Source organism: Gracilinanus agilis, chromosome 2 (genome assembly GCF_016433145.1).
Source record: "Gracilinanus agilis isolate LMUSP501 chromosome 2, AgileGrace, whole genome shotgun sequence".
Taxonomy (NCBI): domain Eukaryota; kingdom Metazoa; phylum Chordata; class Mammalia; order Didelphimorphia; family Didelphidae; genus Gracilinanus; species Gracilinanus agilis.
In genome coordinates, this window is record NC_058131.1 from 320,090,602 (window position 1) to 320,116,176 (window position 25,575).

The window sequence follows — 25,575 nt, forward strand, 5'->3', positions numbered from 1 at the left end:
CTTGTGCATTTGATTCACCCTTTCCCTAAGGGGAAATAGGAATCTTGCATATTTGACTATCTCTTCACTTTTTTTATATTCATATTCTTTTTTTCTTGTCCCCTTCTTTGTTGTCTACAAAAATGTTCATGTCTCCTCCTTAAAAAAAAAAAATTTAATTATCATCCTCTCATGCTGTAGTTCTTCTCCCTTTCACAACCAAACTTTCAGAAAAGAGATTTCCTCTTTTTCTTTACCTCTCAATGACTTCCTAGCCTCCAAGATCCTGGCCCAGGCCTTCTTCTCTCTTCATTCCCACTGTTGTTATGATATCAGTTCCTATGGGTTTACATCATCTCAATGAATCCTCTAGAATCCTCCCAACTCTAGATGGAGCCTTAATCTTTCACCTGATTTCAAATCCTCTATTACTGGCTGCCTGCTAAACCTCTCCATCTGGATGTCTCACAGTATCTTAAAATCATTACATCCAAAATGGAATTCATCATCTTTCCTCTAAAAACCTGTCCCTCTTTTTTAACATCACTGTTTTAATCAAAGGTACTACCATTCTCCCAGGGTGATAACCTCAAAGTCATTCTTGACTAGTCAGTCTTCTTTACTCCTCATAACCAATCAGTTATCGAATCTTGCCCATTCTACCTCTGCAAACTTCTTACATCTGCCCCCTCACATGTCCACTATCATAGTGCAGAACCTCATCAACTCTTAACTGTACTCTTATAGTAGCTTCCTACATCCAGACTCTCCTCAGTCCATCCTCTGTAGAGCTGCCAAATGTCAAAACACTTTGATATGTTTAAAGCTAAGCATGACCATATTATTCTCTTGCTTGAGAAATTTCTGTGGCTCCCTATTTTCTCTGGGATAAAATTAATTCCTGTTTGATATTTAATGCCCTTCACAACCTGTGGCTCCAGCCCATCTTTTCAGTTAAGTTCATACTACTACAAATCTGTGATATAACGAAATGGTCCTAATTGTTACTCCCTCTATGTGACTTTTGATTTCCTATCTCTTTGCCTTGGTAAAGACTATCCCAGTGGCTAGACATAGGAAACAGCCAGTGAAAAAACCACAGTCAGAAAACAGTATCTTGTTGAAGGAACAACATGGAGGCCAGTGTCACAGGATCAAGGAGTATGTGGGGACGAGTCTAAAAAGACTAAAAAGGGTGGGATAGAGATTATTAAGGACTGTAAAATCCAAACAGGGGGATTTTATATTTTATTCTGGACATGATAGAGAATCACTGAAATTTTATTAAATAAGGGGATAGCATAATCAGTCAAAAAAGAAACACTTGGATAGCTGAGTGGAGGATAGATTGGAGTGGAGAGACACTTGAGGTAGGGAGACCAGCAAACAAGCTATTATAGAAAGAAAGTATCAAGGAAAAGAGGGTGATCTTCATATCAAAGGCTGCAGAATGGTCCAGAAGGAAGAGGATTGAGAAAATAATTTTTGAGAATTTTTTTGAGAATTAATTTGAGAAAATTAAATTTAGCAATTGAAAGATTGTTAGTAACTTTAGAGGAAATCATTTTGGTTAAATTATATTAGAAACCATATTGAAGAGAGTGAGAGGTAAGGAAGAAGTGGCATCAACTGTAAATAGCCATCTCAAGGAGTTTAGCCACAAATGGAAGGAAGAGAGGGAGGGACTTCATTCAAACAGATTCAAACTCTGTTTACCCTAGTTTCCTCATGTTAAAATGAGGATAATAATAGCATCTGCTTCTTAGTGTTATTGTGAGGATCAAATAAGATAATTATTTTAAAGCACTTTGCACAGTGCCTGCGTAGAAAGTGGTATAGAAGTCTTAACTATCATCATTATTTTTATTATTATCAATTGAATAACTAAGCAAATCACTTAACCATTCCATAATGAGAGAGTTCATCTTGGATTCTGAGATGCACTCTAACTCTTAAATCTATAAATTCTATGATCCTCATATGTTTCAGCTTATTTGTGCCAATCATACTTCCTTCCTTTACCACTGTGTCCCAAGAAATTCATTCATTAAACCACTATAGAGTAGACATTCTTCCTGCTGGGGGGCCAAAGAACGAGCACACTTGAAATCCTTCTCTGTGATTCTTTGATTCCATTCTATTTACTTTGAAACAATTTAATTAAGTATATATGTGTTATATGGTAGGTCTTGTGCTCAGCACTGGCAGTAAAAAGATGAAAAACAATATTGTCCTCCCCTCCCACCCCTTCAAGGTGGTTATGTTGGTTGGGTAGAATAGTGGGAAGAAAAGTGGAAATGAAGTAAGGAGGCTTGGGTTTGAGTCCTACCTCAGCCATATACTGACCTTGGTTGGGCAAGTTATTTCCCTCCCCTTAGCCTAAGGTTCCAAATCTGTGAAATGGAAAGAATTGGTTCATAGATCTAGAGCTGTAAGGGACCTCAGAAACCATTTAAGCCATTCCTCTTCATTTTGCACATGAAGAAACTAAGACCCAGAGAGTTGAAGTAATTTGCCCAAGTCACACTGGCAATGAATAATTGAATTTAGTACAGTGAATTTAGTACAATAACTTGAATTTAGTACAGTGAATTCCACTGTATTGCACTGCCTACCATATAGGCAGTTGTGAACAATTGCAACAGAGTGCTTTTTAACCATAAAATATAATAGAAATACTATTATTGACATAGTGGGATGAACTATTATAGCTCTGATATCATAATTATTGTTTTCAGTGTGCTTTGTGGCAATGTTTTCTCATATAAGGATACTTTTTTCCTCCAAATGCACTGTTAATTTATCTGAACAATTAATGATTACTTGGATTCAGATTGCGTATTTTATCAGTCCTTTTTTTTAAAGGCTAGGTTTGCTTCCCCACCCCCAACATAATAAGGGAAGGATCAGTCTGACTTGAGAAAAGCTCTCTAACAAAGAGAATTGAACAACAGCATCTCTCCAACTTAACACCCCCAACCAAATTCTCTGAAATCTATTCCATTAGTGCTGCTCATCAGTGCAGCACCTCATGGAGGAAACACGTTTTCATCCTTTCTCATTAGCGTGTCCCCATCACAGATTTAGTCATCTCAGTATGATGAAAGCAATAACTACATTGGTATAGGGCCTGGCGATGGCCACTTTTCCCTATAGAATAAAAATAATTACTCCTATTTATTTGGAGTTCCTATGATTTGCAAAGTACTTTTCTAGGTTTGACTCTTCTATTAAATCTCAGAGCAGCTTAAAATCTAAAGTCATTTCAAGGCTGCCCCTTTCCCTAGGATGCACTCCCTCCTAATCCCTGTCTAATATTTAAACTCTTCTAAGGATTAACTCAGGAGCCATCTTCTCCCAAAATCCTATCCTGAACCTCCTCATTGGGTAGCGTTCTATTTCTCTTCAAATTATCTTATATTCGTTTTTCTATCTGTGTGCCATATCTATTCAGCAGAATGCAAGGACTCAGTAAATGTTTGTTGATTTTAGGTGAATGCAAAGACAGTAAATTGTCATTATATCTAGCACTTTATTTTGTTCATTTTCAATTAATGAGTGTATGCTGAAAAATTTAATTTCATTCTCTGGGCCTCAATTTCCCTCTCTATAAAATGAATAGACTAAATTACATGATTTTCTAAAATTGTCTAACTTTCTTTGTTCTTAAGTCCCTTGCAGCAATAATACTCTTAGTCAATGATTCTTGGAATCACTTCCCAACCCCCTGCCTGTCTCCTATAAAACTACTCCCCAAACTGTTCACCTGTTATGCCAGGATGCTGAAGTCAAAGCTGCTCACACCAGTTCAGATCCATAGACTGGGGATAGTTCAGGAACTGAAACCAAATAGGCCTGTGAATCCCGGCTGTGCTTCAGTCAGTCCCTGCTGACTGGCATGCCTCCCACAGCTGCTGAACAAGGAAGCTCTCTCCAGCCTTAAGGCTTTGAACATTTTGGTGGGTGCATTAAAAGAACTCAAAACTAATTTTACACAAGCCAAATCTTCTGGCTCTTTGTCACTGCTGTTTTTCTTATTTAATAAATGTGTCTCCTTGCCGAACTCAGGCTATATAGTTTTAAACATGGAGGAAATATGTGGCCTGATGGCAGCTACACAGCAGACTTCAACATTAACATAACTCATTAAAACAAGATGAAAGTAGAGCTTCAAAACAATCTGTCTTTTGCCAACAAGCCTGGGAAAAGGGGGAGATTTCCTTCTTTTCAAGATATAAAAGTCTAATCTTTCTGAACTGAGAACACACCACTGAAATTAAAGACTTGTTTGTGTAGGTTAACTCTCTGAATCTGTTCAAAGAAGATTTTAAGGTGTTGAATATACAAAAACAGAGGATTTTGTTGTATCATTTTATTGAGCTATTCAAAGTAGTCTGAAGAATCAAACTTTCTCAGCAAGTGGAGAATAATTAGCAAAATGCTCTAGAGCTAGTGGATTTTAATTTGGATCCTATTAGAATCATAGAAATTAGAAAAGGAAGAAACCTGAGGCTCTAGAATGTTAGAACTGGAAAACAACTAAGAACATATCTCACTACCATTGATGATTTGAAACTGGTTGGAATACAGGTTCCATTACACTTTTATTGTCCTTGGTATTTCTAGAATGTTATTCCTGTTTGACCATAATGACTCAGTAAAGTCTAATGTTTCTTTCTTTCCCTCTCTCCCTTTCTTCCCCATCCCTCATGTCCTTCTCTTTCCAGGAGGAACCAATAACTTTTTCTGAAGAAACCTTTGTGTCCCATCGATCCAGTGCCATGAGGCAGTTCCTTCAGAATGCCATACAACTTCAATTGTTTAAACAGGTACCCACTATTCTCTTGGCTCTTCTCTCTGGAGTAGCCTCCAAATGTATGCTTCTGGAATAATAACCCAAGAAGTTATAATAATCCAAGTTCGAGTTGGATTAGACTTTTAAAAATACATGAAACATATTTTTAAGGTAAATCATTTAATCTGTTCTAATAATGTCTTATTTGTATAAGTTGTAACAATACCTCCCATTTCTCTTAGCACCTCACATTTTTTTTAAAAATGATTTCCTCTTAGAAATCCAATAATATAATAATAAAAGGATAATAGGATTTAAAGGTAGAAGGAACACACTCTTGGAAATCATGTAGCTCAAACTTATTTGAAATAAGAGGAAACCAAGGGTCAGAGAGAGGTAAGTGACTTAAGCAGAAGATCCAGGCTTACTAGCCCTATTCCTCTGTTTGAGAAACCTTCACTCAGATATTTATATGGACTATAACTTGGCCCATATTCCCATGGCAAAGTTACATAATGGAGTCCATATTTAATTCTTGATATTTTTTAATCCAAGTTCAGTGCTCTTTACACAAAAGTCTGAGCAGCTTTTACATGTCATAAATACTATATTTAAATTGACATACAAGTTCTGTTTGTATGTGTTCTTATTGGACATAAAATCATCTTAGAAGGCCTTTCCAGAAATAGAAAAAGAATTTTCTTTTATTATCATATGCTGAGATTCAGTTCAGTTCAACAAGACTTTACTGAATCCTTACTATATAAAAGATCCCAGGGGAATATGGATTAGCTGATAAACAATCCAATGGATTCAGAAATGATCAGATGGACAGATTTAAAGAGTCATTATTAATGGTTCATTGTCGTCATAGCAAGAGGTCTCGAATGGAGGACCCTAGGGAGCCATAGTTGGCTCTATGCTACTTAACATTTTTTAAGTGACTTGGATAATAACATAGATGATGTGTTTAGCAAATTTGCAGATAACTTGATTGAGAGGAGTAACTAGCACAATGAATGAGAAAGTTGGGATCCAAGAGGATCTTAACAATCTAGCAATCTTAGCCTGAATCTAATAAGATGAATATGGTGATAAATGCAAATTCTTGCATGTAGGCATAAAATGTCAATTCAACAAATATAAGATGAAAGAGACATGGATAGGCAATAGTCAATCTAAAAATGGTCAAGAGATTTTAAGGGACAGTTAGCTCTATTCGAGTCAGTTAGGTGTGATATGGCAAACAAAGAATCTAATGCCATCTTGGGACTGCATTAAGAAAGGCAGATATTCACAGTGAAATGATAACCCCCTTCATCAGACCTTGTTTGAAGTATCAAGTTCAGAACTAAGTACCTTGATTTAGGATGAACATTAATAAAATCAAGACTATCCAAAGTGAGGGCAGCTGGGTAGCTCGGTGGATTGAGAGTCAGGCCCAGAGACAGGAGGTCCTAGGTTCAAATCTGGTCTCAGATACTTCCTAGCTGTGTGACCCTGTGCAAGTCACTTAACCCCCTTTGCCTACCCCTTAACTCTCTTCTGCCTTTGAATCAATACAGTATTGGTTCAAAGGCAGAAGGTAAGAGTTAAAAAAAAAAAAAAAACTATCCAGAGGAGGCCAGCCAGGTTACTGAATGGCCTCGAGTCCATGAAAGAGTGATCTATTGAAGGAACTGGTCATAGTTAGATTGTAGGAAAAAAATGGCCATGATAGCATTCAAGTATTTGAAAGCTTGACTTTTAGAGGAGGGATTAGATTTGTTCTTTCTGGTCCAAGAGGACAAAACCAGGAGCAATGGGTGGAAATTGCAAAAAGACTGATTTAAGGTCAATGTCATAAAAACTTCCCATAAGTAGAATGATGCCTCAAGAAATGATGAATACCCCCTCCCTAAAGATCTTCAATAAAGGGCTAGAAAACAACTTATTGAGTATGTTATAAAAGGGATTCCTTCATGTAATGGTTAGACTAGTGGCTTCCTTCTATTATTTCCAATTCTGTATATGACTTGTTTGAACATTGTTGTTTTCTTATGGTCCTCCCCCATTAGACTAGGAGTTTCTTGAGAGCACAAACTGTCTTTTGCCTTTCTTTATATTTCTAGTGACTTACAAGGTGCTTAACAGTGTTTATCTACCAACTGACTGACTAATGACCACTGAGAGATTTTAAATATATATATATTTATTCAAGGAATTTACAGTCTATCGGGGAAATGAGAACATGTACCCAAATAGCTATAATGCAAAAGAAAAAGACATAAGAAAAATACAAAATGCTATGAGATATCTAAGAAAGGAAAGATAACTTCCAAATAGTATAAAACAGAGAATGTTTCTAGAAGAGGCAGCACTGGCAATAGGCATTAAGGAGAGACAATATTTGGAGCTGAATATTACATCTTTTTCCTGTGGGAGCTGTTTTATTTGTGTCCTTTTTATAGTTTATTGATGGCCGCTTGGATCTTCTCAATTCTGGAGAAGGCTTCAGTGATGTCTTTGAAGAAGAGATAAATATGGGAGAATATGCTGGTAAGAAGTGTTTCTTTTTATCTCAGTTGTAGTCAGGTTGTATAACTTAAAACATATATTCCAAGATGTAGCATGTCTTCCTCCTCTCTCTAATGGAGCCTGATTTTCCTTCCTCATGGCATATTATTGCAATCAAGTTTATGAGAAATGACTTCTTTTACAAATAGTGTCTAGGGTTATCACTTTTCCATTTGCTAATTATAAAAAGTATCATGTATCAAACAGGGATTTGGATTCGATGACTCCTTAGAAATCTTCCAGGTTTAAGAATGCATGTTTTTCTAATAATATTCAGAATACATACTTTTTACTTGTAATAAAGTTGCTTTTGTATAATATGTTTTTATTTAATATAATCGATTGCTTTTCCTGAGCTGATATAAAGTCATGGACTTTCGGAATGCTAGACTAGAAGAGCCCCTAGAACACAGACTGTTAGAATATCTAGTTCAACCGTTTCCTTTTTAGTGAGGAAATCAGGGCCTAGAAAAGGGAAGTGACTTGCTTAAGATACAATGAACTATTGACAGAGCTGAGATCAAAATCCAATTTTCCAAATTCCTCCTCTAGCTCAGCTTGTAGAGATGCCAAACTTTCAGGGAAACTCACATGGTCCGAAAAGTTCACTGTCTTCTCCCTACCTTCCCCATCACTGTTTTGGAACATACAGACTTTCCATGTAGCTTACCATGTTTTGAACTTTCTAAGGGCCTCGTACTAAAAAATAAATTAGAAAAGTCCTGAGAGCAAATTGATCCAAAAGATGATTAGATCCAAAAGATGCCTAATTAAATCAGTTGGGTGTTCCCTCTACCCATGCCAGTCACAAATCCCCCACCTTTCAGTGACAGTGAATAAGTTGTGGGTGATTAAAGAAATATATCTATTGATAGCCAGCTCTCTAGTTATGAACTTTTCCAAATTTAGCTAGGCTGGTTTTCTGAATACATATCTAAGCCCACCCCTCAACCAGCACTTTCTAGCACCCACTGTAGGACCTATCATAATATGTGCTCCTCAAGCACATATTTGCCTCTTGCCAGAAGGAGGAATTGAGGTAGGATGGTAGTAGATAATTAAATGATATCTTCTTTAAATTCTCTTTCCCTAGGGAGTGATAAACTATATCACCAGTGGCTCTCTACTGTGAGGGTAAGTGAATGACCATTCCAGTTGATGTCTCCTTTCTCATTACCCCACTTTGTGAGTGTTTGTACCACCACTACCACCCACAAACACATTGTTAGTATGCAACCATCTGGCTCTTTAATCTGAAGTTGCTTTTGTTTAAAATGCCAGGTCATTTTCACGCCAGTTGGCAAATAGAAGAATAGGACTCTCTGAAGCCATCTCTTAGTAGGGAGAAAGAAGAAATCATTTCCCAACTTTCCATTAGACAGAATCCAGCTCAAACACGTTAAATGTGATGTCAGAGAAGAATTATGGGTGTTTGGGTGCCAGATCCCAGTGTAATTATGTTTATCATGTGAAATTGTTTTATTAATTTATTAATTTTGATTAGTGGCAATTTTTGGAAAGATGGAGACTATAGCTTCAAGTGCCTATCTCCCTAAGGTTGTTTCAGACAATTGCTTGTTATTTTACTACATGCTATAATCTTTAACATTCTTTTTGTATTCTTGGGATATGTTTTAGAAACCCTAGAGGAATTCAGTTTTTTACTATGATGATCTTACTTTCTGTTTTAATAGAATGGCATATCTACTTTGTATATATTTTCTAGTTCTATTTCTATGTATTTTCTATTTCTCCCAATAGAATGTAAGCTCCTTGAGGGTAGGAGTGATTTTCTTTTTGTATTTGTCTTCTCAGCACTTAACATGGCTTCTGACACATGATAAGTGAATGTTAATAAACGTTTGATGAATAAATACTGGAAAGAGCACTGGGCTGAACAAAATGCTTTCTAAATTTTTTGATCTTATAAATGTCTTTTCTTCTATATGTGGTCCAAGTTGCAGATGTGGCCCACTGGAAAGTGTATAGCATAGGCAGCATAGAATGGTAAAAAGAGCACTAAACTTAGAATCAAGGTATCTGGGTCTGAATCATGGCCCTGATACTTTATGGCTCTGTGACCTTGGGGCCAGGTCCCTTCCCCTCTCTGTACCTCAGTTTATTTATTTGTAAATTGGGGAAAGTTGATTGTGCTTCCTGCTTCACAGGACTGATATGAGGGAAGCACTTGGACAATCTTAAAGGATGATAGAAATAGAAGTTATTATTGGTAATACTAATAGTAATACTATGAGAAGAGTAAGAGGCAGCCCAAGGCAATAGAAGGTACACTAAGCTTGAAAAATAGAAGACCCGAGCTCAAGTCCTGATTCTTATATATTACTCATGAATCAATATTGGACTATCTCAAGAGTTCATCTAGGTCAGACTCTTCCTAAACCCCCTCTACTGCATCCCTGAAATGTGATCATCTTATCTCTGCTTAAAAACTTCTAGTAATAGGGAACTCATTACCTCCCTAGAAAACCCACTCTTTATTTGAGCAGTCCCTTTTGTCAGACTCTCTCTCTCCTTATGTCAAACTGAAATCTGCCACCCTATAACTTCCGCTCCCAGTTTTGTCCTTTGTTCAGATACCAGATCCCTTCTTAGTCTAGGGTTCTATGATTCCATGACCTTGGGTATAGCCCTTTAATCTCTCTGGGCCTCAGTTTCCTCATCTATTAGAATAGGAATAATACTATCTGATTGGCCTCTCTCACAGAGATTGTTATGAAGATCAGATGGGGTAATGGATACAAATATAAATGGCAGCTAGGTGGCACAGTGGATAGAGCACTGGTCCTTAACACTTGAGTGCAAATTGTGCCTCAGATACTTAGCTGTGTGACTATAGGCAGGTGACTTAAATTCTTTTTGCCTCAATTTCCTAATTTGTAAAATGGGGATAATAATAGCACCTACCTCCCAGGGTTGTTGTGAAAATCAAATAAGATGGTCATTATAAAGCATTTAGCACATAGTAAGTGTTGATAAACGTTAATAGCTATTATTATCATCATATACTTTGTCAGTTGTAAAGGACCTAGCTATATATTAAATATTTTCATTACTATATCATACTTCTTTGATTGATCTGAGCATAATATTAAGCTGAAAGCAGATATTCAATAAATACTTGTTGACTGATTGATGAAGGGGATTTTAATACTCAAACAATATTTTAACAGGCTGCCAAACTATTTTGGAAAGTAAGATGGAATGGATGAGTGAGTGGAAAGTTTTCAGTCTTATTATATTCCATGATAATACTTTAGGAATGCAGTTGTAACAATGTAAGCACCTTTCTCTTAAACCTCAGAATGGCTAATATAGATAGGCACATTAAACAATAGCCCTGCCCTCATTTAGGATTTGTTTATCTGCTGTAGAATTGTTCCTTTCCCATATCTTATCTATGAATAATAGCAGCTCATATGTTAAAAACAACTCATTTATATATTTATGACTTCAAAGCACCATCCTCACAGCAGTTCTGTAAATTATGAGGATAATTACCCCCATTTTATATTTGAGGTTGGAAAGCAATTTGCCCTGGGTCGTACAAATGGTATTAGACTTGGAACTTGAACTCAGTTCTTCAGACTCCAGGTCTCCTGTCTCTCTCATTTTAAGACCACAGTAGAGCACAGCTTTGAAATCAGAAAATCTAATTTCTAATCCTGGACCTGTTCTTTATTCCATGTGTAACCTAGGGAAGTCACTTTCTTTCTCTACCCCTTAACTCATCTACTAAATGAGGAGGGGTTGGACTAAGTGACCCCTAAGGAAGTGTATGGTCCTCTGGTCCTAATAACAGCCCTGTAAGAGAAATGGGGCGAGAACTGAATTATCAGGAAATTCATCTCAAGTTTTTTGTTGCCAAGTCAAGTGCTCTTTACCATTTATTTCATAAACTTATAAGGTACATGATTAAAATAACAGCCAAGTGAGCATACCCTATACCACTGTCCACACAATGTGCTTTGGGGGATTTCTGCTTAGGTCACAGTTAGATTTCATGACATATCCCTTCTTCCCTTTTCTCAACGTTTAGATGGTAAAAAAGGCTGCATTCCTGTGATATAAAGAACCCAAAAGCAGATAACCAGGGCAAGGAGAGTCAGGTACACAGCTGAGGGTAGTGTATTTTCAGCATGACCGTATAGTTCCAGCTAATCTGGAACTGACTTGTCGGCTCCAGCTCTATGTTAGCAGGTAGGGTATTTTCTTCTACTTCTTTTAGACTTATTCCAGGTATGTAGGAATATCCTGAGGAGTTACTGATCTATGCTACAAGACATTGGCTCAAAGGAACTTTAGAAAATTATGTTTATAACAAGGGAAGTATGGGTATATTGGAAAGAGCTCTGGACTCGGTGTCTAGAGATTTGGGTTCTAGTCCCAGCTCTGCCACTAAATAGCTCTATGACTTTGGGGAAGTCACTTGTCTTCACTGGGTCTCAGTTTACTACTTTAGCTGTTAAAAGATGATAAGCAGTATTTTACGTCTCTTCCAGTTCTGAAATTTTAAGTCTGTGTTCTAAACATAAGAGATTCACAACTGAAGTTATTTCTACCTCTAACTTTTATGTTCTATATTCTTACATTCTGCTTTCCAAGATTCTTTCTAACTATAATATTCTGCACTTGAAGGGCTTCTCTAGCTTTAACATTCTAAACTCTACATCCTAATATTCTGTATTCTTAAGTCCCTTCTAGTTCTATGATTCTTTGACTTTAGAGTAGTGACAAACCAAAACTCTAATCTCAGAGATCCTCCTAACCCAGAGTGTAAAGCAAATCAGTGTTTCCCTCAAAATACCAAATGTCCCTATTAACAAAGCCCATGAGTAATGCTTGAAGTGAATTTCCACTTAGGCATGTTTGTCTTACATCTGATGTGCTTATAGCTTGATTTAATTTGGTTCAAGATAAAAGATCAGCGTTGGTGCTGGCTAGATATATCTGCAATAGAAATGGCTAATTACTCTTTTCATTATAGAAAGGAAGTGGAGCAATTTTGAATACTGTCAAAACCAAGGCTAACCCTGCTATGAAGACTGTCTATAAGTTTGTAAGTACTGCTTTGGGACTTGGAATCAAAACCAACTTCTTATGACTTTTGGGGGCTCTCCATATGATAATATTTAAATATACAAGAGCCTTAATTACAAAAGAGATTTCTCAAAGCTGATATCTTAGTTCCTGAAGAATTAAGACCATTTGGAAATATGGGTAGCATTACTCTTTCATAAGTAACCTGTTGACATTTGGGGTTTTCTTTTGTTTTTTGTTGTTGTTTTTTTTGAGAGGGAGAAAACTTATAGTTGATTTAAGATATGCTGTTACAAAGGAGGACTGAAAAAAATGAAGCCCTTTGGTTTAGATTTTAAAACTAGATATGTAAGAATTATAATGCATGGCCCAAATAATATTTTTTCCAAAATAATGTATATTAATACATTTTGACCAGACTTCTTCCATAAGGACATGGAACCCTACTATTGCCTTTGATCTTTCATCCAAAATATGTGTCTCCTGAAGATCATTGTGCTTCCTGTCCTGCTTAAGTCATTTTTCTGGGACCCATAAGCCCCGAAAACACTGTTTGACTCAGTGCTGTTTTCCATGCAATCAATTAATAATGTTGAGAAGAATATGGGTCATTTGCCTATAATTTCTCCCAGAGGACCCATGGGGAAAAAGAATAGAGAGGATGTCACAGTATAGGCCAGATATTAGAAGACCTTTTTCCACCTCTAATTTTGGTTTTTATTCTTACACAACAAATAAGCTCCTCTGCAGGGTATTAAAGGCTGCTAACTTCGATCTACCCTACTCTATTCCTCTTTATTTTAGCTTATCATAACCCTGTAGGAAATATGTGGTTTCAGAGTCTAATATTCCTAGCCTGATGGAAATAGGAGACTCACCCAAATTCATGATCTTCACATGTCTTAAAAGCTTCAAACAGGGCAGCTGGGTAGCTCAGTGGAGTGAGAGTCAGGCCTAGAGACAGGAGGTCCTAGGTTCAAACCCAGCCTCAGCCACTTCCCAGCTGTGTGACCCTGGGCAAGTCACTTGACCCCCATTGCCCACCCTTACCAATCATCCACCTATGAGACAATACACCGAAGTACAAGGGTTTAAAAAAAAAAAAATTAAAAAAAAAAAAAAAAAAAGCTTCAAACATTTCCCCTGGCAGTTGGCTTTCTCTTGCTTGGGTAGTAAATACTCATATAATTTCATTCATCCTTTAAGTACCTACTAAATGGCTGAAATTGTGGTGATTTTAATGTGAGCTACACCTGCCAATTTTAACCATACCAAGCTAAAAAGTGATAAGAAGGCAAAAACTGAAGAATCTCTGCAGATATAAATTTCTGGAAAACAGTCCGATGACAGCGGCTGAATTGTCTGCTACAACCTGCCACCAAAGACAGTCTGGGGTTGTCAGCCCTAACCTGGTGAAATTTCACTGGTATTCCAATCCTGGAGAATCCTGTCGGTCCCCTGTTACAGGGAGCTGTCCTTGGGCAGCTCAGATAAATGATTAGAGTGAAATAAGCTGAGCTTTGTAGAGGGGGAGGAGAGGGTAGATTATTAGTAGAGTTGGGTTGGGAGGGCAGTATTTTGTGCCATCGAACCACAGAAAACAAAATCTTTGCAGTGTCTTGAGGGGATTTTTTTCCCCTTAACCCTTGAGCTTTGTATTTGTTTTTATAACCATTATGTTTTCACCTGTTCATCCCATTTTTCCTTTTCCCTGTTCCTAGTAATCAGAGAAGGTGGTTCACGGTGGACCAAAATCAAGCAGTCGCTGCTGGAAACAGAAAGGGATTTTTAACTTAAATTAATTTTTCATGCAGGCAAAAGATCATGCAAAACTGGGAATAAAAGAGGTGAAAAACCGCTTGAAGCAAAAGGTACTTGAAGTTCTTATTCAAAATGTATAAGCCCCGTGTATGAAATGCTTAGCCACAAAAAGCATTATGTGATCAATAGAAAGCTGTTTGATACAGTGTTGTTAGCACACTTCAAAATGCATTACCAGCTGTCCCGGATTTTTCACACTGTTATAAATATTCACAGACAAAAAACTGTCTTCAAATAACATTAAGACTTTGGCTTAAGCCTACAAAGGCAAGGAAGTTCAGAGTTCCCGCTGTCAGTCTGTCCCTGGCCTACTCCATTGTGTCTAGGTAACAAAGGGCACGGGTCTATGGAAATTGGCTTCTCTTACCTGTAGTAACTATGCTTGCTAGAGCCCAGGTGCCTTACCCGGACCCTGTCCCAATGTCCCATTGGGCAAAGCATTAACACATGTAACATTCAGACACAAACGTGGTGGGTTTGGGGTAGCTACGTCAGTTTGTTCTCAGAATGGCCCCACCATGGAGGATTAAATTAGAGAACCTTTGCTTTGGTTTGTTATTGGAAGGAGTGAGAGGGAAGACAGAAGGGAAAGAGACTAGGATTATCTTCTTTCCCAATGATTGAACTACATGAAAATAAACAGATAACACGGTATGACAATAAAATACTAGGAATAGATTTCTAGGACACCTAGATTTTAGTGCTGGCTCTTGATGGTATCAACATGCATGTAAAGAGTGCTTAAAATTAGTTTAATTCAATTCCATAAACATTTTTACACCACAAATAAATGGCAGCTGGGTAACACCTTAGGTAGAGTGCTAGACTGGAAGTCAGGAAGATCTGAGTTCAAATACTTCCTCAGATATTTACTGTGTGATCTTGTACAACTCATTTCACCTCTTAGAGCCTCAAATTTCTTCATAGGAATGGGAATAATAATAATAGCATCTACCTCACAGAGTGACTGAGGATCAAATGAGATGACATGTAAAGCTCTCTGGAAACCTTAAAGTACTTTATAAATGCTAGTTATTATTGTTACTCAAGAAGCTCCTAGTCTAGCAGAGAGCTGAGATACAACATAGCCTTCACACACAGTACTACGTAGGGGCTTTAGAAAAGTATAAAGCAACTCTGCAAAGTCTGAGGAGGATGGTCATTGTTGACCAAGAATCAGGGAAAGCTTCCTGGAAGAGGTGGTCTTTGGGTTCATATTCAAAAGATGGGCAGGAATTCAGTAGAGGAGGAGAAACATTTCAGCCATGAAGAATAATAGTTTAAGCAAAAATGGAGGAAAGACCATGTAGGATGTATTTAGGGACAAAGAGAGGTCCAGGGTGATGAGAATGTCAATTGTGTAGAGCAGAGGAACATGGGATAAGGTGCAAAGGCAACTTACCAACAGATTGTAGTTGACCTTGAATGCTTGGCAAAGGAGTTTTAAATTTTGTAAACAATAGGGAGCCACTGAAGATTTTTGAGCAGAGGAATGACATAACCTGAAAGATTTGTCCAGTGATAATAGAATATGAAAAAAAGATATATTGACTCAGGACTGATACTGTCATGGTGTTTACCTTACCTAACTGGTTTGGAAAATGTATTCTCACAGGTGATTTTGAGGATAGAGTGAAAGAAGAATGTTGGCTTTAGGAATCTGACTATACCATGACCCCATTCCAAAGCAAGTTTGCTGTTGAATGTAGGACCAATGAATAGTTTTCATGTTTAAAACTGATATTTGGAGTGAGTTATTTATTAGAAGCCAAAGGTGGTGTTATAAAACACTGGACTTTGAGGTAAAAGACCATCTTTATTTTGGGGCTCCAGCTCTACCCTATAACCTTGAGAAAATTAGTATCATTTTCTGAGCCTCAGTTTCCTAATCTGTAAAAAAATACATCATAGCCCTCTGGTATTGTTATAAGGTTCAAATGAGAAAATATAATATAAAAGAAAATGTTCAAATGAGGAAATGTGTGTGACAGCATTGTAAACTACTATAAAAATGTGAGCAATTTGACTGTTTCATAGCACATAGATGGAATGGGTTTCATTCAATCAATCCCCACATCAGGCTTCAATTTTATTTAGGATCTATTGTTTTAAAGATAGAAACCAGTTTAAGGTTTTAAGTCAAAAAGGCCTCTAATTATCTTGGAACAATCAAATAAATTGATTCCTTTCTTTTAATTGGAAGGTCAGATTTCTCTGACTGAAAGCTTATGGTCCTTGCTTCAGTTGAAAATGAATTTTTAACAGCCAGATTTATAGTCTTGAAATCCAGAAGTGAGGGATAAAAATGCAGAGACCCATAAGCATAGCCTATCATCATAGCTTCTGTTAGAAAAGGGGAGATGGGAGGGGGAGAAAGAAATGGAATGCACCATTTGCCTATTATTTTCAATCAGCCTGTGTGCCCCATCCCATTTAGGTCACTGGCAGTTAAATTTGATCACAGGTATAAAATGAAGCTAAATTTCTTACTTCCAGAAATTTTTCCCTCTTGGGCTGTCACTGGCATTAAACTATTGCCTAAAATCATTAAAGATCTGTTGCTCTCCCTAAAATAATTTTCTTGGGCAAAATAAATGCCACAAGTAGAAAAAGGCTAAAGAAATTCCAATTGGCTATTCTATTAAAAAAGAGAAATAAGAGATCTTCCAGCTATTTCTAAATGTACAAGATCCATTCTTAGTATCATTTCATATTCCTACTAATGGCTAGTGTTGCTCATATAGTTTTGCAATGCTGTTGTTGTTGAAGGAAGGGGAAAAATAGCTTGTTTAAAACAGCTTTGATCACCCTTTTAAAAATCCACCCCGCTCAAGTCCCCATGGCAGACAGTTCATTGAGTAGGGCCCCATTCCACTTTTTCTATCCTCCAACCTCCCTACCCGCCCCTCACCCCTACTCCAACCCCCCAGTTATTTCAAGATTCATTTGGGGAGATAATGTTCTAGGAGATGGTGTCAGTGCATTTCAAGCACCATAAATGGTGAAACCTGTTTCACTAACCATCGGACATTTTATAGAAATGTGTCTTGTCACCATTGGACTGTTGACAGATCCATTAGTGTACCTTTTTCAATTTTCACTTCCCCTCCCTTGGTTTTACAGATTTTTGCAGACTTGATATTTTGCAGTTTTTAGTAGCAGAGCTGTTTTGTAATTGAAACTCAGGCATTGTTCCACCGGTTCAGAATTTGGATCTTCTACAGTGTTTTTCTACTCTCTTCCCCGGGCCAATTTAAGGCTTTGCTCTGCCTGACCTTATTCACTGCAGCTGAAAATATTTTCTTGCCTTTCTTTTTCCCTTTTGTATGGCAACACATCCATGTGGAGCCTAGGAAATGTCTAATCCAATATCCCCCGTTCAGATTTCGTCATAGAACTAAAGCAGTTTCAAACTATTGTTCAGAACAATTCTTAACAGTGATATTCAAGAAACGCTACAATTGTGAACTATGGTGCAATTTCAGACAATTAAACCATTGTGAACTACAATATCATTTTAACAGTGACATAGTTCTGAACAATGATGCCTTTCCAAACAGTAATACCATTGCAATCTGTGTAATGAATCTGAACCATGATACAGTTCTGAACAGTGACATAAATCCAGACAATGATATAATTTTAAGATGCACCAAGCTGGAGATCTGCCTCCTGCCACTCTGCATAGCAATGATGACCTCTTCAATATAATCAAGAGCCCAGTTTGCCCTTCCTGGGCTCCAGCCTTGGGTTTGAATTGCAAATGTGAAATGCGGGGCTGACCTATGGAGAGGTCATCATGGTGTGTGGAAGGTCCGTCTTTAATAGGATAGTGGAGATTGAATGGAGGCCCAATTTCTGTCTGTATTTCAAAGCAACTGAAATGGAAGTTTTCAGAGGATCCCTGTGACTGATAGCAAATAATTGTTAACAGACACTGTGGTGTGGCTTTATTTCACACCTCCTGTACTTCAACCCAAAACTAATAATAAGGATGGGTGACTTATTTCTCTCCATCAGCGTAGCAAGATGGTTGAGTCCTTCTGTTACTTGGCCTCCTTTGAAGGCTAACTGCACAGAATTAAGAAAAAATGTCTGAAATACCTTCCTTGACTTTCAGGAGGGAGAATTCAGCACCTCTGAATCATCGCCTAGCCTTATGTAGGTAGCACTGAGTACCTGGGCTTGTAGATTAAAACCAAATATATTCCCTCTGTGCAGAGCTCCTGGGAGGTATCTGGTGCCACTGCCCTTCTGGTGCCCCATTTTTTAATGTATTGCTGGTCCCCACAAATGTTGCCCCTCCCCCACAGATGGCTATTAAAACAGGTTCACATTAGACATCATTTCTAGCCTGGAGTGTAATTCTTGAGAAGGAATTTTTTTTTCAGTCTGGTAAAATTGACATAATTCAGTTTAATGAGCACAGATCACAGCCCTTTTGAAAGTTTCAATATAATAGCCCTTTTTCTAAAGTGCAAGTCAGGCATATCAATTGAGATTTGGATCTTGAATCCAGAGACCAGGGTTCAAGGCCCCACTCTGCCACTGCCTGGCCGTGTGGCTAGAAAGAGCATTGATGGGATCATAGATTTAGAGCTAAGAGAGATCTCAGAGGTCAGCTTGTCTCGTCCAACCCCCTCATTTTGTAGATGAGCAGACTGAATGACTTGCCCAAGAGCAGAAAAACTGTATCCAAATCTGGGTCCTCTGACTCCATTTCCTGCACCCCATGTTAAAGAAGAATTGAGCTCTGACTGAAGGCTTTCCAATGTTCACAGTGTTTCTAGATTTCTTACCAATATGAATTTTCCGAAGGAAAGAGTACAGAATTTGGAATCAGAAGCCCTGGATTCACATCTCAGCTCCATTAACTCATTATTACTTGGGTGGATTTGACCACTCAGTCCCCTTCTCTGGGCCTCAGTTTCCTTACCTAGAAAATGTAGGGATTAGCCTAGATGATCTCAACTTTCCTTACATTTTCTTATAATCGTCTCATAGTCCAGTGATATTTTTACAAAAATACTTATAATTGTAGCTACAAAGTCCTTCCTTTTAGAACAGTTCTGTGAAGTGAGTATAGGCAAAACTTAATCTTCCTTTTTGACAGGTAAGAAAATTTCAGATCAGAGAAATTGTGAAATTCCAAAAGTCACACAGGCCATACACATCTAAGCCAATATGCAAATCCTCATCTCTTAAAGTCCTATTTCGCCCCTTACTAGCTGTAAGACTTTATGCAAGTTACTTTTTCTCTTGGTGCCTGTCATACTGTCTTTAAAATGGGGCTAGATAACAGTGCCCTCCCTTCACAATTGATCATGGCATTGTAAGAATTAATGAGAAGGGCAGTTTAGTGGCTCAGTGGATTAAAAGCCAGGCCTGGACAAAAGGTCCTGGATTCAAATCTGGCCTCAGATACTTCCTAACTGTGTGATGCTGGGCAAGTCACTTAACACCTATTGCTTAGCCCTTGCAACTCTTGAACTAGTAACCAATACATGATATGGGGTGTTTTGTTTTTTTAAATTAATAAGAGATCATAGTCATATACCATGTCTATGCTAATATTTTTTGCCTGAAAAGCACCATAAAATTGTGAATTTTCCTAATACCTATGACATCATAGAAGCAAATTCACTGTTGCCATTAGCAAGGATTTTTGTTTTCAGTCCTTGACTTTGTCTCTGTCTAACAAGAGTTGAGGTCAGATACTGATCTTTGGTTTTATGGGAGAGTTTACTCTCTGTGTGTGTGTGTGTGTGTGTGTGTGTGTGTGTGTGTGTGTGTGTAAGTATGCACAGTATAGAACAACCATGTTCACACCTTGTCACACAGCTGTCAGTTCCTTTTCTCTAAATGCATTAAAATCTTGCTCTGACTCAATCAAGGAAATTCCAACATTACTCTCAATTGGGGATATCAATATTCATTTACTAATTTGCATTTCTTCTCTTCAAGTACCTTGGTGGGAGAAGTGTTAGGCTAGCAAAAGAAAGAGCCTCTCTGAAATGCAGGCGAGAGAGGGAGAGGAGTGAAGCCACCCATGAGAAATCTGGGTCAGAGATGCTAAGGGGTTTCCCTAACAGCTCTGGATTATGAAGCTTTCTCTTGTATTATAGAGAGCAAACCTGGAGTCAAAAATATTTTTTCAGTGGCCCCTAACTCATACTCAGATGTGGGTAATGCAAAGCTTCAAATATGGTCATTCTCAACTATATAAAAATGAAATAGACCCTGCCCTCGTGAAGTTTACACTCTACTACAATTATATAATATGTACACGATAAGTAAATATAGTATGCATATAGAATAAATTAAAGATGGTTGGGGGACACTAGCAATGAGAGGAATTAGGGAAGACCTCTCAGAGGTCACACTTTAACTGAACTTTAAATAGAATTATGGATTCCAAAAGGAAGAGGTGAGAAGAGAATTATAGGTACTGGGGACAGCCCATGCAAAGTCAGAGGTTAAGGGTGGACTGTTAATATAGGGAAGAATAAGTAGGCCAGTTTGGCCAGAATAGAGAGTAAATGACGAGAAATAATGGAAAATGAACCTGGAAAGATAGAAACAATTTACCTGAACAAGATTATAATAAAGGGATTAAATGGCAAATAGAAAAGTTTGTACTTTTAAGTTTTGTAAGAATAAGGAGTAACATAAGTATCCTGAGCAAAGAAGTAAAATGGTCAGATCTATGCTTTAGCACTATTTGGCAGCTATGTAGAGAATAGATTATAAAAGGGAGAGAAGAGACCAATTGGGAGGCAATAATCCAGACAAGAAAGGCTGTTTTTTATCTTATCATTGAAGATACAGCCACTGTCCCAGTCTCCCAAGCTTGAGTGTCATCTTCAACTCCTCCCTTTCACCCCACATATTCATTCTTTAGGCAGACTTTGATATTTCTGCCTTCACAACATGTCTCCCTATTTGTCTCCTTCTCTCCACCCACATAGTCACCACTCGTGTACATGCCCTCGTCACCTCTCACCTGGACTCCTAACCACTATCCCTGTCTCTAGTCACTACTGATTATGACCCATCCTCTATTTGTTTGTCAAAGTGATTTTTTTTAAACCCTTACCTTCTGTCTTAGAATCAATACAGTGTATTGTTTCCAAGGCAGAGGAACAGCAATGGCTAGGCGATGGGGATTAAATGCCTTGTCCAAGGTCACACATCTGGGAAGTGTTGGAGGCCGGTCTTGAACGCAAGACCTAGGCCTGGCTCTCAATCCACTGAGCCACCTAACAGCTCCCAAAAGTGATTTTTCTAAAGTATAGATGTGATAATGTCAATCCTTGACCTATAAGCAAGTTGCAGTGGCTCTTGATTATTTCTAGGATCAGATAGAAAGTCCTCTATTTGATATTGAAAGCCTTTCACACACAGTCTATCCTTTTTCTACCTCTCCAGGTTTCTTACTCTATACTGCCCTCCATGCACTATACAGTACAGATACATTATCTTACTTGCTGTTTCTCACATATAACATTCTCTGTCCCAGCTGCATGTTTGGAATATTCTCCCTCCTCACCTCCACTTTTTGGTCTCCCTGACTTTCTTCAAGACTTAACTTTAAATCACACCTTCTGCTTCTAGGAGGTCTTTCTTGATTCTCCCTCTGCCTCCTACCCTGCTCATGCTAATGTCTTCTCTCTGAACTTACCTTCCATCTACTTTGTGTGTATGTGTATCTTTGAACCTTTTATTTACATAATTATTTACATAATGGCTCTGCCATTAGAATATGAACTCCTTGAGGGCAGAATCAGTGTTTTTGCCTTTCTTCATGCCTTTTGGGCTTAACCCTGTGTCTGCAACCTTGTAATCCCTTAAGGATTGATTGACTGACTGACTAACTGAACTAAAATTGGATTTATATGAGTGGGAGGAAGGTGGCAGATATAAGAGGTGTTACAGAAATAGATACAGAAATGATAACTAAATCTTTATGTAAAATGAATAAGAGTGAAGAACATAGGGAGAATCTGGGGTTATCTACATGAGTAGGACAAGGTACCATCCTCAATAGGAATAGTCTTAGCAAGATGGGTGGTTCTAGGGGGAAAGCTAATGAGTTCTGTTTTTGACTCACTAAGTTTGAAGTGCCTTTTGAACATCCTGCTGTTGATGTCTAGTAGGCAGTTGGAGATATAGGCCTGGTACTCCAAAAAAGGATAAGATCTGGGAGTCGTCCACATAGAGGTTATAGTTGGATTCACAAGAACTAATGAGACCAGGGAGAGAGAATAGAGAGAGTGTGGCATTATGGCTATTGTTTGTACATAGCTTATCACTTCTGCTAGATTGTGAGCTCCATTGGGGGTAAGGACTCTGTCATTATCTTTGTGTCACCCACATATTCTAGCATAGGACTTCATGCAGAGTACATGTGACAGAATCTTAGAATTATAAATAACCTGAGAACATAAAATATAGACTGTTTGCTTTGGGCTTTATATCCCCAAAGACCAGGCTAGTTCCAGGCACATATTAGGTATTTAATAAATATTGTTAATTAAACTTAATTAGACCTGGAAGAGAACAGAGGATATTCAAGAATATCTACTATTCAAACATAAAACATAAAATATCCACTGGAAAAAAACTTGGGATTATAGAATGTTAGAATTGAATAAGATATTAGAATATAGACTATCAGTGGCATAAGATATCTTATATTGAAAGATCCAGCTTTGGAGTCAGAAAGACCTTCGATCAAGTCCTGTCAGGCCCTGACAACTCTCCAGTACTATAAGTTACAGATGAAATCAAACTAGAAAAGATCTTAGAATATAGAAAGCTATGGCCCCCGTGGACATTAGAGCCAACAGAGACCTTTAAATAAAAGATATTAGTTCATGAAATTTAAGAGCTGAAAGGCCATTCCTTTTATTGCCACTATTCTGTGTTCTAAGGACCCTTCCAGGTCTGTCTTTCCATGTTCTAGGGTCTTACATTTCCCAAATTCCTGGTGGCATAATGAGGCTGCTATTGGCATTGGATAGAGTGTTGGACCCAGAATCATGAAGATCTGAGTTCAAATCCATCCTTACACATTTACTAGCTGTATGACTCTGAGCAAGTAACTTAACTTCTGTTTGTCTCAGTTTCCTCAACTGAGAAATAATAATAATAATAATAGTACCCATATCACAAAGTTATTGTGAAGAACAAATGAGATATTTGATAGGTGGGGGGGGGGGAGAGTTCAGTGTCTGGCACATAATAGGTGCTACATAAATACTCATTGTCTTCCTTTTCTCTTCACCTCCTTTTATTTTGGGTATTCTACAATTCTGTGATTCATTTTTTATGACCACATCTTCTTATATATTTCTCTTTTTAAAGATATATTCTCCCATATCCAGCGCCCTGCACTATTAATTTTTTTTAATTCAAAACCCACTTAAAAATTATTTTTCTATACCATTTTAATTAATTACATTGCTTCTTTTGCTTACCCTCCCCATTCACCACACATATACATTCACACACACACACACACATTCTCACTCCTCTCTTCTTGTGAAGCATTGCATGTCACCATCTGGATCTTTAAAAGGTCTCTTCTTGTTCTCTGGAGCAGATAGATCCCAGTCACCTCTTTGTTTTACTTGACCTAAGTACATTAGGTCAGCCTATGTCCAGAAACCCCATTTCTAATTGGCTATCGGCTTACATGTCTCATTATTGTACCTTACCAAGACTGAAACTTGAGGGGTCATGTCAGGGGTCATTTGATCAAAGCAGGATCTTTTAGTAGACAACCTTCAGTCACCCTTGCGAAGCTATAATATGTCATTCTCTTACTATCATTACCAGACACTGCAGAGGTTCATAAAGTTTAGGTTCTCAATTCAGTGGCCTTTATTCCTAAGGAAAAGTAGCAATTCAGTTCAATTCACCAAATATTTATTGAGCACTTGCTATAAGAAGAGCTCAGTGCTCAGTTCCTTGGTAGGGAGAATATATAAAGCACATTAATAACCATAATATAAAATTGATGTAAATGGTTGCCCAGAGCCTTCAAACATCAACTGTTTGAACATGTGATACAGATTGTTCAAACTGATGGGATCTTAGAACACAGATCCTCAGAATTTAAAGGGACATTAGAGGTCATCTAGGTTAACTCACTTTATAGATGAAGAAATTGAAGCTCATAGAGGAAATAACTTGCCCAGCAGTCTTTAGTGTTGGCAAGAACTGATTAAACCCAAGTTTCCTGATTCCCAGTATAGAGTTTTCTACTTACTATGAAACCTCCCATCTTCCTTTCAGCCTTTTATATATATATATATATCGTGTGTGTGTGTGTGTGTGTGTGTGTGTGTGTGTGTGTGTGTGTGTGTGTGTAGTCGTCCAGTATATACCATCACTGACCTTTTCCTGCCTCACAGGATATTGCTGAAAATGGTTGTAGCCCAGCCACAGAAGATCCTATGCCAAAGACTGCTCCTTCCCCATTGGCTGAAACAAAAGATTCCAAACTCCGAGAAGACAGGAGGCCTATCACCGTGCACTTTGGGCAGGTATGTATAGAGCAGAGCTCTTCTTGCACAATTCTTCCAAAATGGACTATTTAGAAGCATTAGCTGAACTGTCTACAATTCAACTTGATTTTCACAATTTTTTTTATGACAGTCTAATCTAACAAAAGTTGCTCTCAGCCTCCTATATTCAAAAGTATTTTTCTGTTCCAAAATCTTACTAAAGAAAATTCCCAAAATTTGTAAACAAAACATTATGACTATTGCATTCAACTCTTTTGACTCTTATATGAACTCATAAAATCTAACAGGCCCTGTTCTCACTACTTGTGCGAGAACCAGCTCATTAGAACCTTTTAGCATGGTAGGCCCCCTCTCTATATCCCCAAGTAAAAGGCAGCAAACCTTGGCTTTAAGAAAATCAATTTGGTGTTCTTTATTAATATACTTTCAGAAAATCCATATCAGAAGTCATTCTCTACAGGGTAAACAAACACTGGTGTTCTGAAGCATTTTTGTCTATTATGAGTGTTGGGAAAACTGTCTGTTGAATATCTTTCCAAAGTTAAACACGGAACCAGGATCTAAAAAATTAACTTCTCTTTGTCATTTTCTCATGATGATCATGCTTTTCTGCAAAAAAAGAAATCTTGTTTGCTCTTCATTAGCTCCTTTGATTCAGTTACGTATTTTGTCTCTGATATTCTTATCACAGCAAATGTAAAATGATTACAGTGATAAGGTAAAGTGTTACTAAAACAAAGTTTTCTAAGGGTGCCATTGAAAAAGAGCATGGGAGATAGAGTAAGACACAAACCCAACAGGATGTGGCTACAACCAACCCCGGGTCATAATATT

At 37.7% G+C, this 25,575-nt stretch overlaps 1 protein-coding gene across 1 annotated transcript in view; it reads left to right on the plus strand.

Annotated features, from left to right (window-relative positions):
- DENND1A (DENN domain containing 1A) overlaps positions 1–25,575 on the plus strand; it is a 667,138-nt gene that overhangs the window by 553,213 nt on the left and 88,350 nt on the right. Inside the window, exons 14-19 of the mRNA XM_044664250.1 lie at positions 4,707–4,808; positions 7,225–7,312; positions 8,424–8,464; positions 12,336–12,407; positions 14,203–14,259; positions 24,628–24,759. Coding sequence (XP_044520185.1) covers positions 4,707–4,808; positions 7,225–7,312; positions 8,424–8,464; positions 12,336–12,407; positions 14,203–14,259; positions 24,628–24,759 — 492 coding nt within the window. The remainder of the gene's footprint in view (positions 1–4,706; positions 4,809–7,224; positions 7,313–8,423; positions 8,465–12,335; positions 12,408–14,202; positions 14,260–24,627; positions 24,760–25,575) is intronic.